The 11,416-nt window shown below is 40.4% G+C and overlaps 1 protein-coding gene and 1 long non-coding RNA gene across 2 annotated transcripts; both read right to left on the bottom strand.

The window, feature by feature from the left end:
• Window positions 1-563: 563 nt before the first annotated feature.
• Window positions 564-4,606, bottom strand: LOC135537352 (uncharacterized). Its single transcript, XR_010455198.1, has 3 exons — window positions 4,549-4,606; window positions 923-1,031; window positions 564-702 (listed from the first exon to the last, which is right to left on the bottom strand). It is a non-coding gene; the product is annotated as an uncharacterized LOC135537352 (long non-coding RNA).
• A 1,182-nt stretch (window positions 4,607-5,788) lies between these two features.
• On the bottom strand, window positions 5,789-10,730 carry LOC135537353 (disintegrin and metalloproteinase domain-containing protein 19; the record flags this gene model as incomplete). The annotated part of the gene is made up of 4 exons (XM_064963544.1): window positions 5,789-5,794; window positions 7,427-7,631; window positions 8,038-8,146; window positions 10,535-10,730. Coding segments are annotated over 4 exons (516 nt in total), but the record flags the coding sequence as incomplete, so codon positions are not given.
• Between the last annotated feature and the right edge of the window lie 686 nt (window positions 10,731-11,416).

Genomic DNA, 11,416 nt, shown 5'->3' with positions numbered 1-11,416 from the left:
CAACAGCGAGTTGCAGTAATCCAGACGGGAGATGACAAGTGCCTGGATTAGGACCTGCGCCGCTTCCTGTGTGAGGCAGGGTCGTACTCTGCGGATGTTGTAGAGCATGAACCTACAGGAACGGGCCACCGCCATGATGTTGGTTGAGAACGACAGGGTGTTGTCCAGGATCACGCCAAGGTTCTTAGCGCTCTGGGAGGAGGACACAATGGAGTTGTCAACCGTGATGGCGAGATCATGGAACGGGCAGTCCTTCCCCGGGAGGAAGAGCAGCTCCGTCTTGCCGAGGTTCAGCTTGAGGTGGTGATCCGTCATCCAGCATCCCAGTGTTATCTCTCTGGCTACAAACCCATCCAGCATCCCGGTGTTATCAGTCTCTGAGTTATTAGGTGATTCTAGAGTTCAATCCATTGTTGAAACAAAACCTATTGTATAGAGTGCCATTTTCTTTGTGAAGCATCTATGTAGGCCTAATGAAGGGCTTATGAAGGGTTTATGAAGGGTTTATGAAGACTTCATTAAGTCTTATAGAGGCGCGGCCAGCGACTGTAAGTTACCTGTTAGCCTTGTTGTTCTTGTCTCTCTGGGAGAGCCACTTGTGGTAGTAGGAGCTCTTGATCTTATAGCAGTAGAAGGTGATGAGGATCCCAGGTAGGAGAACCAGGAAGACAAACAGAAGACCCAACACCAAGCCCAGCTGACCTGGAGTACACAGAGAGAGGGAGAATAACATTACCCACTTTTATAGAAACCTTTATAGAAGCATCTTCTATAAAAAAAATGATTTGAAACTGGTGGAAGAAAGTTTCAACTGGACCAGAAACAACAAGGCAGCGTTAATGTGACATTCAGATGGCGTGTGAAGATTGACAGGGGGTGTCGTGAATCCCAGGAAGGAGAATGGGTGTGAAGGTCAACTCACTGTGGTACTGGACAGGCCCACTGTCCACACTGCCTCCCAGACCAAGCTTCTCACAGAAGGGAGGTGCCCACCCTCGGTTACAGTGACAGTTGCCATTGCTGTTGCACACCTTTGGAGATCACACACACACACACACACACACACGCACACACACACACAAACACACACACACACACACACACACACACTGTGTTACCATGTTGACCTTCCAGTACGTGTCTGGAGAAGTGAAAAGTGAATTTAGCGCGCTACGTTTTTGTTTACTACATGAGGTGTTGAATCTGACAGACTTCCCTCCACTTGTGAGGTCATACTGAGATTCTGTGTGATTCTGCTGTCTGTTGCTAAACACTTCAACCGACTGAATCATTTTGAATGTTGAACTGAACCGACTGAATCATTTTGAATGTTGAACTGAACCGACTGAATCATTTTGAATGTTGTAGTGACTGAATAGCTTTGAATGTTGTAGTGACTGAATAGCTTTGAATGTTGTAGTGACTGAATAGCTTTGAATGTTGTAGTGACTGAATGGCTTTGAATGTTGAAGTGACTGAATGGCTTTGAATGTTGAAGAGACTGTATCATTTTGAATGTTGAACTGAACTGACTGAATGGCTTTGAATGTGTTGACGTGACTGAATGGCTTTGAATGTTGAACAGACTGAATGGCTTTGAATGTTGAAGTGACTGAATGGCTTTGAATGTTGAAGAGACTGAATGGCTTTGAATGTGTTGACGTGACTGAATGGCTTTGAATGTTGTAGTGACTGAATGGCTTTGAATGTGTTGACGTGACTGAATGGCTTTGAATGTTGTAGTGACTGAATGGCTTTGAATGTTGAAGTGACTGAATGGCTTTGAATGTTGAACTGAATGCATATTTTGAATTTTGAAATAACTGTACAGATTTGAACGTTGAAACAAACTCTATGACTTTGAACACAGAACCAAACTCGATGAACTTTGAATGAAAGGGTTTTAGTTCTTTGTGGCCAAGTTTAGTAAATCAAAGATCTTGGCGTTGCAAATCCACTTGTTTGATACTTCGTATCAAAACGCTTTCTGAACAATTACATTTTCCACTTGATTATTATCGCCGGACATTCTGCTTCGTGTTTCCTGCTGCTTTTCACATCGAAAAATGCTTTCCAATGATCATATCACTGATTAGAAACATTCTTGTTGACTGCGAAATGCTTCATTAAAAAGCTCCCATGTCGGCCATCATGAAGCCCAGCCTGTATTCTCTCCCGGCCAAATGGTGTTTTGGTCTCAGAGTGCTTTGCACGAAAAGGATTCTCGTGACCCTCCTGAGATTGTTTTGTGAATATTTCTCATCTTCTCAATGAAAGCTGCTGAAGAAATAGATATTAATCACAGAGAGCTGCCAGTAAGTAAATGCAGAGAGCTGCCAGTAGAATGATAAGTAAAGCTGAAACCAGAGGTGATAAATGCGCGAAGCTGCCGAGAAGCCCAGGAGTAGTAAATGCGAAAGCTGCCGAAGCCCGAAATTAGTAAATGCGCGAAAGTTGCAAAGCCCGAAATGATAAATGCGCAAGCTGCGAGAAGCCCGAAATGATAAATGCGAAAGCTGCGAAGCCAAAAGTAAATGCGAGAAAGCTGCGAGCCAAGATTATACATGCACAGAAGCTGCAAGAAGCCAAGATGATAAATGCACAGAAGCTGCAAGCGAAGATAATAAATGCGAAAGCTGCAGAGCCAAGATGAAATAATGCGAGGAGCTGCGAGAGCCGAAATGATAAATGCAGAGGAGCTGCAGAAGCCAAAATGATAAATGCAGAGAAGCTACAGAGCCAAGATGATAAATGCAGAGGAGCTGCAGAGAGCCAAATGATAAATGCAGAGAAGCTGCAGAAACAAGATAAATGCAGAGAAGCTGCAGAGAGCCAAGATGATAAATGCAGAGAAGCTGCAGATGAGCGAAGCAGAAGCCTGATAAATGCAGAGAAGCTGCAGAGCCAATATGATACTGTAGATGCAGTGAAGCTGCTTCTTCGTTTGTACTCAAGCAAAGATACAGACGCTAGTCGTTTTTTAAAATTAAAATGTCTTGTTTTTTACATCCTCGCTGCTCTCTTTAAGCCCGGAGATCAATAGGAACCAAATTATAATGCAAATGAAAAAGTCACAAAAGAGAAGAAAGAGTGGGAAAACTATGCTTTAAATAATCCCTCCTCAGAGCCATTTCCATTTGCTGGCCCCTTTCAGTGTGAGGGAGAAAGCAAAACAGGACAAATGAAGGCTTTTAAACAGGGCAGAGCGAGAAAATGAATGATAGAACAAGAGAAGGGAGATTAAAGAATGAGAGGCATGTTCTGTTTGTCTCACAAGCTCAGGAAGCTGTTGGTTGAGGAGATTTCAAAACATTATAGAATGCCAGCGCCTCGCCAATGGAAGCCTTGCTTACTGAGAGTCAACAGTTTTCAGCTTCTAAGATGGCCGACCTGGAGGGCTCGTTTTAAGACCTGGAGAGCCTGTTTGAGATAAGAAACGTTTCTGGTGTTAACAACAGTTTAATTGTGTCTCTGGCAACTGAAAGCGGCAAGCCACTAAACAGCTGACAGTGATATGTGTGAGTCATGACAATGAAAACAAAGTTAGGCCTAGATTCCTATAGGGACAGGTGGTTGTGCTGTACACAATGCAAACACAATGTTTATTGTCTCATAAACAAAGATGTGATCTGCCATCTCTCCCTGTGGCTATGCAGTACTTAACCAACAAATAGTTTATGGCTTCAGGTGTTGTGTCGCTACCATCCATTTCTCCTGTTTTACAAGAGCTACAGTGACAGCTATCTGCCTTCGCCCCAAGGACAATGTACGACAAAAAAGATTACAAGGATGGGGAAAAGTGTGTGTGTGTTAACTGACCCGTGTGTGTGTGTGTGTGTGTGTTAACTGACCCGTGTGTGTGTGTGTTAACTGGGACCCGTGTGTGTGTGTGTGTGTGTGTGTTAACTGACCCGTGTGTGTATGTGTGTGTGTGTGTGTATGTGTGTGTTTAACTGACTCGTGTGTGTGTGTGTGTGTGTGTTAACTGACTCGTGTGTGTGTGTGTGTGTGTGTGTGTGTGTTAACTGACCCGTGTGTGTGTGTGTGTGTGTGTTAACTGACCCGTGTGTGTGTGTGTGTGTTAACTGACCCGTGTGTGTGTGTGTGTTTGTGTGTGTTAACTGACCCGTGTGTGTGTATGTGTGTGTGTGTTAACTGACCCGTGTGTGTGTATGTGTGTGTGTTAACTGACCCGTGTGTGCATGTTTGTGTGTTAACTGACCCGTGTGTGTGTGTAACTGACCCGTGTGTGTGTATGTGTGTGTTAACTGACCCGTGTGTGTATGTGTGTGTGTTAACTGACCCGTGTGTGTGTGTGTGTGTGTTAACTGACCCATGTATGGGTGTGTGTGTGTTAACTGACCTGTGTGTGTTAAATCAATCTATGTGTGTGTGTGTTGTGTTTGTGTGTGTGTGTGTATGTGTGTGTGTCTGACTGTGTGTGTTAACTGACCTATGTGTGTGTTTGTGCTGTGTGTTTGTGTGTGTGTGTGTGTGTGTGTGTGTGTGTGTGTGTGTGTGTGTGTGTGTGTGAGGCCTAGTGCTTACCCCATGGCCATGACAGTGAGCGATGCAGCTCTCCAGCTCGGTGAAAGAGGCGCTTTGGACCGAAGTGTCCCCACACCTGCAGTAACACAAAGATGCTTAGATTTCATACACACACTGAGGACCACTGCTGTAGAAGGTGTGAGGCAAGTGGGAAACAGGGTAATGCTGCTGCGTTTTGGCTCTGGATGGTAACTGGGGTGCATGCCTGTCTACAAATGTAGTATATGTACATGTATGAATCACACTTGAGTAAAGCTTACAGGTTATGGATGAGATAGTGACATTTATTACATCACTAGTAGACACCCAATCCATACTAACATAATCCAAACTAACATAATCAATACTAACATAATCAATATTAATATAATCCATACTAACATAATCAATACTAACATAATCAATATTAATATAATCCATACTAACATAATCAATACTAACATAATCAATACTAACATAATCAATACTAACATTATACATACTAACATAATCAATACTAACATAATCAATATTAATATAATCCATACTAACATAATCAATACTAACATAATCAATACTAACATAATCAATACTAATATAATCAATACTAACATAATCAATACTAACATAGTCAATACTAATATAATCAATACTAACATTATACATACTAACATAATCAATACTAACATAATCAATACTAACATAATCAATACTAACATAATCCATACTAACATAATCAATACTAATATAATCAATACTAACATAGTCAATACTAATATAATCAATACTAACATTATACATACTAACATAATCAATACTAATATAATCAATACTAACATAATCAATACTAACATAATCAATACTAACATAATCAATACTAACATAATCAATACTAATATAATCAATACTAACATAATCAATACCAATATAATCAATACTAACATAATCAATACTAACATAATCAATACTAACATAATCAATACTAACATAATCAATACCAATATAATCAATACTAACATAATCAATACTAACATAATCAATACTAACATAATCAATACTAACATAATCCATACTAACATAATCAATACCAATATAATCAATACTAACATAATCAATACTAACATAATCAATACTAATATAATCAATACTAACATAATCAATACTAACATAGTCAATACTAATATAATCAATACTAACATTATACATACTAACATAATCAATACTAATATAATCAATACTAACATAATCAATACTATCATAGTCAATACTAATATAATAATACAAGGTGAAAGAATAACATAGAACATGTTTACAGTACAGTATATGATAAAGTTGACAGTACAGTCTATGATAAAGTTTACAGTACAGTCTATGATAAAGTTGACAGTAGTCTATGATAAAGTTGACAGTACAGTATATGATAAAGTTTACAGTACAGTATATGATAAAGTTGACAGTACAGTATATGATAAAGTTTACAGTACAGTCTATGATAAAGTTGACAGTAATCTATGATAAAGTTGACAGTACTGTCTATGATAAAGTTTACAGTACAGTCTATGATAAGGTTGACAGTAGTCTATGATGCTAAGTTTACAGTACTGTCTATGATAAAGTTGATAGTACAGTATATGATAAAGTTGACAGTACAGTCTTGCGGATAAAGTTTACAGTACAGTCTATGATAAAGTTGACAGTAGTCTATGATAAAGTTGACATTACTGTCTATGATAAAGTTTACAGTACAGTCTATGATAAAGTTGACAGTACAGTCTATGATAAAGTTGACAGTAGTCTATGATAAAGTTGACAGTACAGTCTATGATAAAGTTGACAGTACAGTCTATGATAAAGTTGACAGTAGTCTATGATAAAGTTGACAGTACTGTCTATGATAAGGTTTACAGTACAGTATATGATAAAGTTGACAGTAGTCTATGATAAAGTTTACAGTACAGTATATGATAAAGTTGACAGTACAGTATATGATAAAGTTTACAGTACAGTCTATGATAAAGTTGACAGTAATCTATGATAAAGTTGACAGTACTGTCTATGATAAAGTTTACAGTACAGTCTATGATAAGGTTGACAGTAGTCTATGATAAAGTTGACAGTACTGTCTATGATAAAGTTTACAGTACAGTCTATGATAAAGTTTACAGTACAGTCTATGATAAAGTTGACAGTAGTCTATGATAAAGTTGACAGTACAGTATATGATAAAGTTGACAGTACAGTCTATGATAAAGTTTACAGTACAGTCTATGATAAAGTTGACAGTAGTCTATGATAAAGTTGACATTACTGTCTATGATAAAGTTTACAGTACAGTCTATGATAAAGTTGACAGTACAGTCTATGATAAATTTGACAGTACAGTCTATGATAAAGTTGACAGTAGTCTATGATAAAGTTGACAGTACAGTCTATGATAAAGTTGACAGTAGTCTATGATAAAGTTGACAGTACAGTCTATGATAAAGTTGACAGTACAGTCTATGATAAAGTTGACAGTACAGTCTATGATAAAGTTGACAGTAGTCTATGATAAAGTTGACAGTACAGTCTATGATAAAGTTGACAGTAGTCTATGATAAAGTTTACAGTACAGTCTATGATAAAGTTGACAGTACAGTCTATGATAAAGTTGACAGTACAGTCTATGATAAAGTTGACAGTAGTCTATGATAAAGTTGACAGTACAGTCTATGATAAAGTTGACAGTAGTCTATGATAAAGTTGACAGTACAGTCTATGATAAAGTTGACAGTACAGTCTATGATAAAGTTGACAGTAGTCTATGATAAAGTTGACAGTACAGTCTATGATAAAGTTGACAGTACAGTCTATGGAACAGATACAAGTAGATGAATATTCGACTGCAACCACGACTTGCCTTCCCCTCTCCACACTTGGTGCCGGTCATGACGAGGCCCGGGTCAGGGAGGTCCCCTTGTCCATCCTGGGTGGTATAGACATATGTCCCCCTGCACTTCACCTCCATGCCGTCCGTACGGATGGTGGTGTCTATGGACACTGCGTTGGTGCCCTTCGGCTTCTTGGCCGCGCTGTGGCACTGGATCTTCCCGCACTTGGCGTCGCTGGGGATCAACGCACAGCGCACATGATCGAATGACGGACACACGCACGAGACGCAGACAGACAGATGGACGGCGGATGGAAGGACGGACAGACGGACGAATAGGCACACACGCAACAATGCATCCACGGGGAAAACAAGGACAATAAGAAGATTACAGGTACGAATAATGGCTTTGTGGATGTAAATGACTAAGCCTCGTACTTTATCTAAACGTCTTCATTGGATGAGGGCATATTAAAAATAAAAAACACACCTGATTTAACTCCACAGAATTCCGGTGTGACCACCACCGGTCTATGCTATAATATCTCAACACTTTATAACTATGAACAGGCAAAGTTGAATTGGAACTACTATGCCATGTTATTGAAGGTTTACAAGAGGACATTGTTTCCCACTCAAACCTTTTTTCGCACTTCATGTAGTTTCCCTGTCCGTCCTTCCCACAGTTTCCAAACGCGTTCCCTGCTGCGTTGACATCTTGAAAGCAGGCGTCGTGCGCTGGCCGGGCACCTGGGACGCAGCAAAAAAAAAAAAAAAAATCCATAGTGTAAAATAAAAGTTACTATAGCAACCACTCACTCATGAGAAAAGCCATTACGCCCCATACAGGGGTGCGTACAGCCACTTTCAAGGAGCAAACCGTTTGAGCTACTTGAGTCACCATGATGTTTGCACCCTCTAAGAACGACAGACAGAATATATATATATATATATATTTATATTATTTTTAAAGGATAAAATAAACAATTTTTCTTTGGATTTTGTTTATGTCCAAAAATAATATTCTGAAAAAAAGAAGAGAGAACTTTTTCAAAACGCATCATCATCACATTTTATATTTGTTACTGAAAGTGCTCTATATTAAAAACTTGACTACTGACATACACACTGTTCTGGGAATCCCTATTAACAGTGGACTAATGAAGAAAATAATCAAATAGGTTTTAGGTAAATAATCCTTTGTTATAAAGGTTTGAACTGTGATGGATGACTAATGCTGTAATACATGTTACCCAACGTTCTATGTTAATGTAGTTTAAAGGTGTAGATCGTCATGGTGATCTGTGTTCTGTACGTGAGAAGGAAAGCCGATACTTCACTACCCATGATGCAGATGCAGAGAGAGAGAGAGAAAGGTTTAGGTCCTTATCATCAATTATGTTAATACTGTTTAAAAAGGTGGATATTCTAATGACTATCTGGAGTTTCTAAATGCTAAAACGTTACTATGGTACGTGACAAAAGCTCTCCAGGTACTCTCTAGGTCTGTGGTACTCTCTAGGTCTGTGGTACTCTCTAGGTCTGTGGTACTCTTTGGGTCTGTGGTACTCTCTAGGTCTGTGGTACTCTCTAGGTCTGTGTGTACTCTCTGGGTCTGTGTGTACTCTCTAGGTCTGTGATACTCTCTAGGTCTGTGTGTACTCTCTAGGTCTGTGGTACTCTCTAGGTCTGTGGTACTCTCTAGGTCTGTGGTACTCTCTAGGTCTGTGTGTACTCTCTGGGTCTGTGTGTACTCTCTAGGTCTGTGATACTCTCTAGGTCTGTGTGTACTCTCTAGGTCTGTGTGTACTCTCTAGGTCTGTGTGTACTCTCTAGGTCTGTGTGTACTCTCTAGGTCTGTGTGTACTCTCTAGGTCTGTGTGTACTCTCTAGGTCTGTGGTACTCTCTGGGTCTGTGGTACTCTCTAGGTCTGTGTGTACTCTCTAGGTCTGTGTGTACTCTCTAGGTCTGTGTGTACTCTCTAGGTCTGTGTGTACTCTCTAGGTCTGTGATACTCTCTGGGTCTGTGATACTCTCTAGGTCTGTGGTACTCTCTAAGTCTGTGGTACTCTCTGGGTCTGTGATACTCTCTAGGTCTGTGTGTACTCTCTGGGTCTGTGTGTACTCTCTAGGTCTGTGTGTACTCTCTAGGTCTGTGGTACTCTCTAGGTTTGTGGTACTCTCTAGGTCTGTGTGTACTCTCTAGGTCTGTGGTACTCTCTAGGTCTGTGTGTACTCTCTAGGTCTGTGGTACTCTCTAGGTCTGTGGTACTCTCTAGGTCTGTGGTACTCTCTAGGTCTGTGTGTACAGAAACAGAGCATGGGTATGTGTGTGGTAGTGCAGTGGGTGTGGGTGTGTGTGCGTGTGTGTGTGCGTGTGTGTGTGTGGGTGTGTGCTAATGCAGTGGGTGTATAGGCTACAGGCTAAGACGGGCGCAGTACTATATTTCACGAGCAGAAGTGCCAATTTCACGACCAAAGTAATTCATTGTGAAATGAGTTAGCCGAGTACCAACCGTTAACGAGATAATACTAAGGTTTCTGATTGGACGGTACAACTGTCCAAGTTCCAATATATCCCTGTAGCTCGGGTTGGCAGAGCGCGCCACTTGTAACGCCAAGCTAGTGGGTTCGTATTCCCGGGAGCTCCCATACCCAGCCTTGACTGTATATCGTCTTGGATGAAAGCATCTGCAAAATCCTCCTATTTTATTACTATGCTTATGTGTGCAGTGTAAAAGAGGGCGGTCTCTATTCTGGTGTGTAATGAACCAGTATGTTTACATGGTTATATAGGGGCGGTCTCTATTCTGGTGTCTAATGAACCAGTATGTTTACATGGTTATATAGGGGCCGTCTCTATTCTGGTGTGTAATGAACCAGTATGTTTACATGGTTATATAGGGGCCGTCTCTATTCTGGTGTGTAATGAACCAGTATGTTTACATGGTTATATAGGGGCCGTCTCTATTCTGGTGTGTAATGAACCAGTATGTTTACATGGTTATATAGAGGCGGTCTCTATTCTGGTGTGTAATGAACCAGTATGTTTACATGGTTATATAGAGGCGGTCTCTATTCTGGTGTGTAATGAACCAGTATGTTTACATGGTTATATAGAGGCGGTCCAGCCCTACCGTAGCCCCACAGCTGCAGACACTGCTGTTCGTGGGTCAGACACATGCCGTTGTAGCAGTAGGCGTGACCATACTGGCAGGAGGATCCATCCAGCAGGTAAACATTGGACGGGCAGTAGGGAGAGCCACCAGTGCAGTACTCTGGCAGGTCGCACGCTCCCGCAGGACCACGACACATGGTACCTGCCTGCATCAGCTGGGGGAGAGGAGGGCAAAACCAAGGAGAGAGGAGGGGGGGGATCAGTATGACGTACTTGCTTTAAAGACCATTCAGTACATGATTAACTACAGAGGGATTTAAATAAATTATTCAATCACATAAATAAATAGAGATAAGGGTTATGATCATCCTAAGGAGATAAAAAGAGTTATACTTTTAAAAGACTCACGGAAGAAGTTGTTATTAACATGAAACAAAAAAACAGGAAAGTTTAAACTTGAGACGATACATAATTATTGATCAGAGAACATATTGATCGGAGAGGAGAAGTGTATATTATTGATCAGAGAGGAGTAGTAGAGGTTATTGATCAGAGAGGAGAAGTAGAGGTTATTGATCACACAGGTGAAGTAGAGGTTATTGATCAGACAGGAGAAGTAGAGGTTATTGATCAGACAGGAGAAGTAGAGGTTATTGATCAGAGAGGAGAAGTAGAGGATATCGATCAGAGAGGAGAAGTAGAGGATATAGATCAGACAGGAGAAGTAGAGGTTATTGATCAGACAGGAGAAGTAGAGGTTATTGATCAGACAGGAGAAGTAGAGGTTATTGATCAGACAGGAGAAGTAGAGGTTATCGATCAGACAGGAGAAGTAGAGGTTATTGATCAGACAGGAGAAGTAGAGGTTATTGATCAGACAGGAGAAGTAGAGGTTATTGAT

This window comes from Oncorhynchus masou, unplaced genomic scaffold (assembly GCF_036934945.1).
Source record: "Oncorhynchus masou masou isolate Uvic2021 unplaced genomic scaffold, UVic_Omas_1.1 unplaced_scaffold_7556, whole genome shotgun sequence".
NCBI lineage: Eukaryota > Metazoa > Chordata > Actinopteri > Salmoniformes > Salmonidae > Oncorhynchus > Oncorhynchus masou.
The sequence above is the reverse complement of the archived record's forward strand: the minus strand, read 5'-3'. Positions and strand labels throughout refer to the sequence as shown.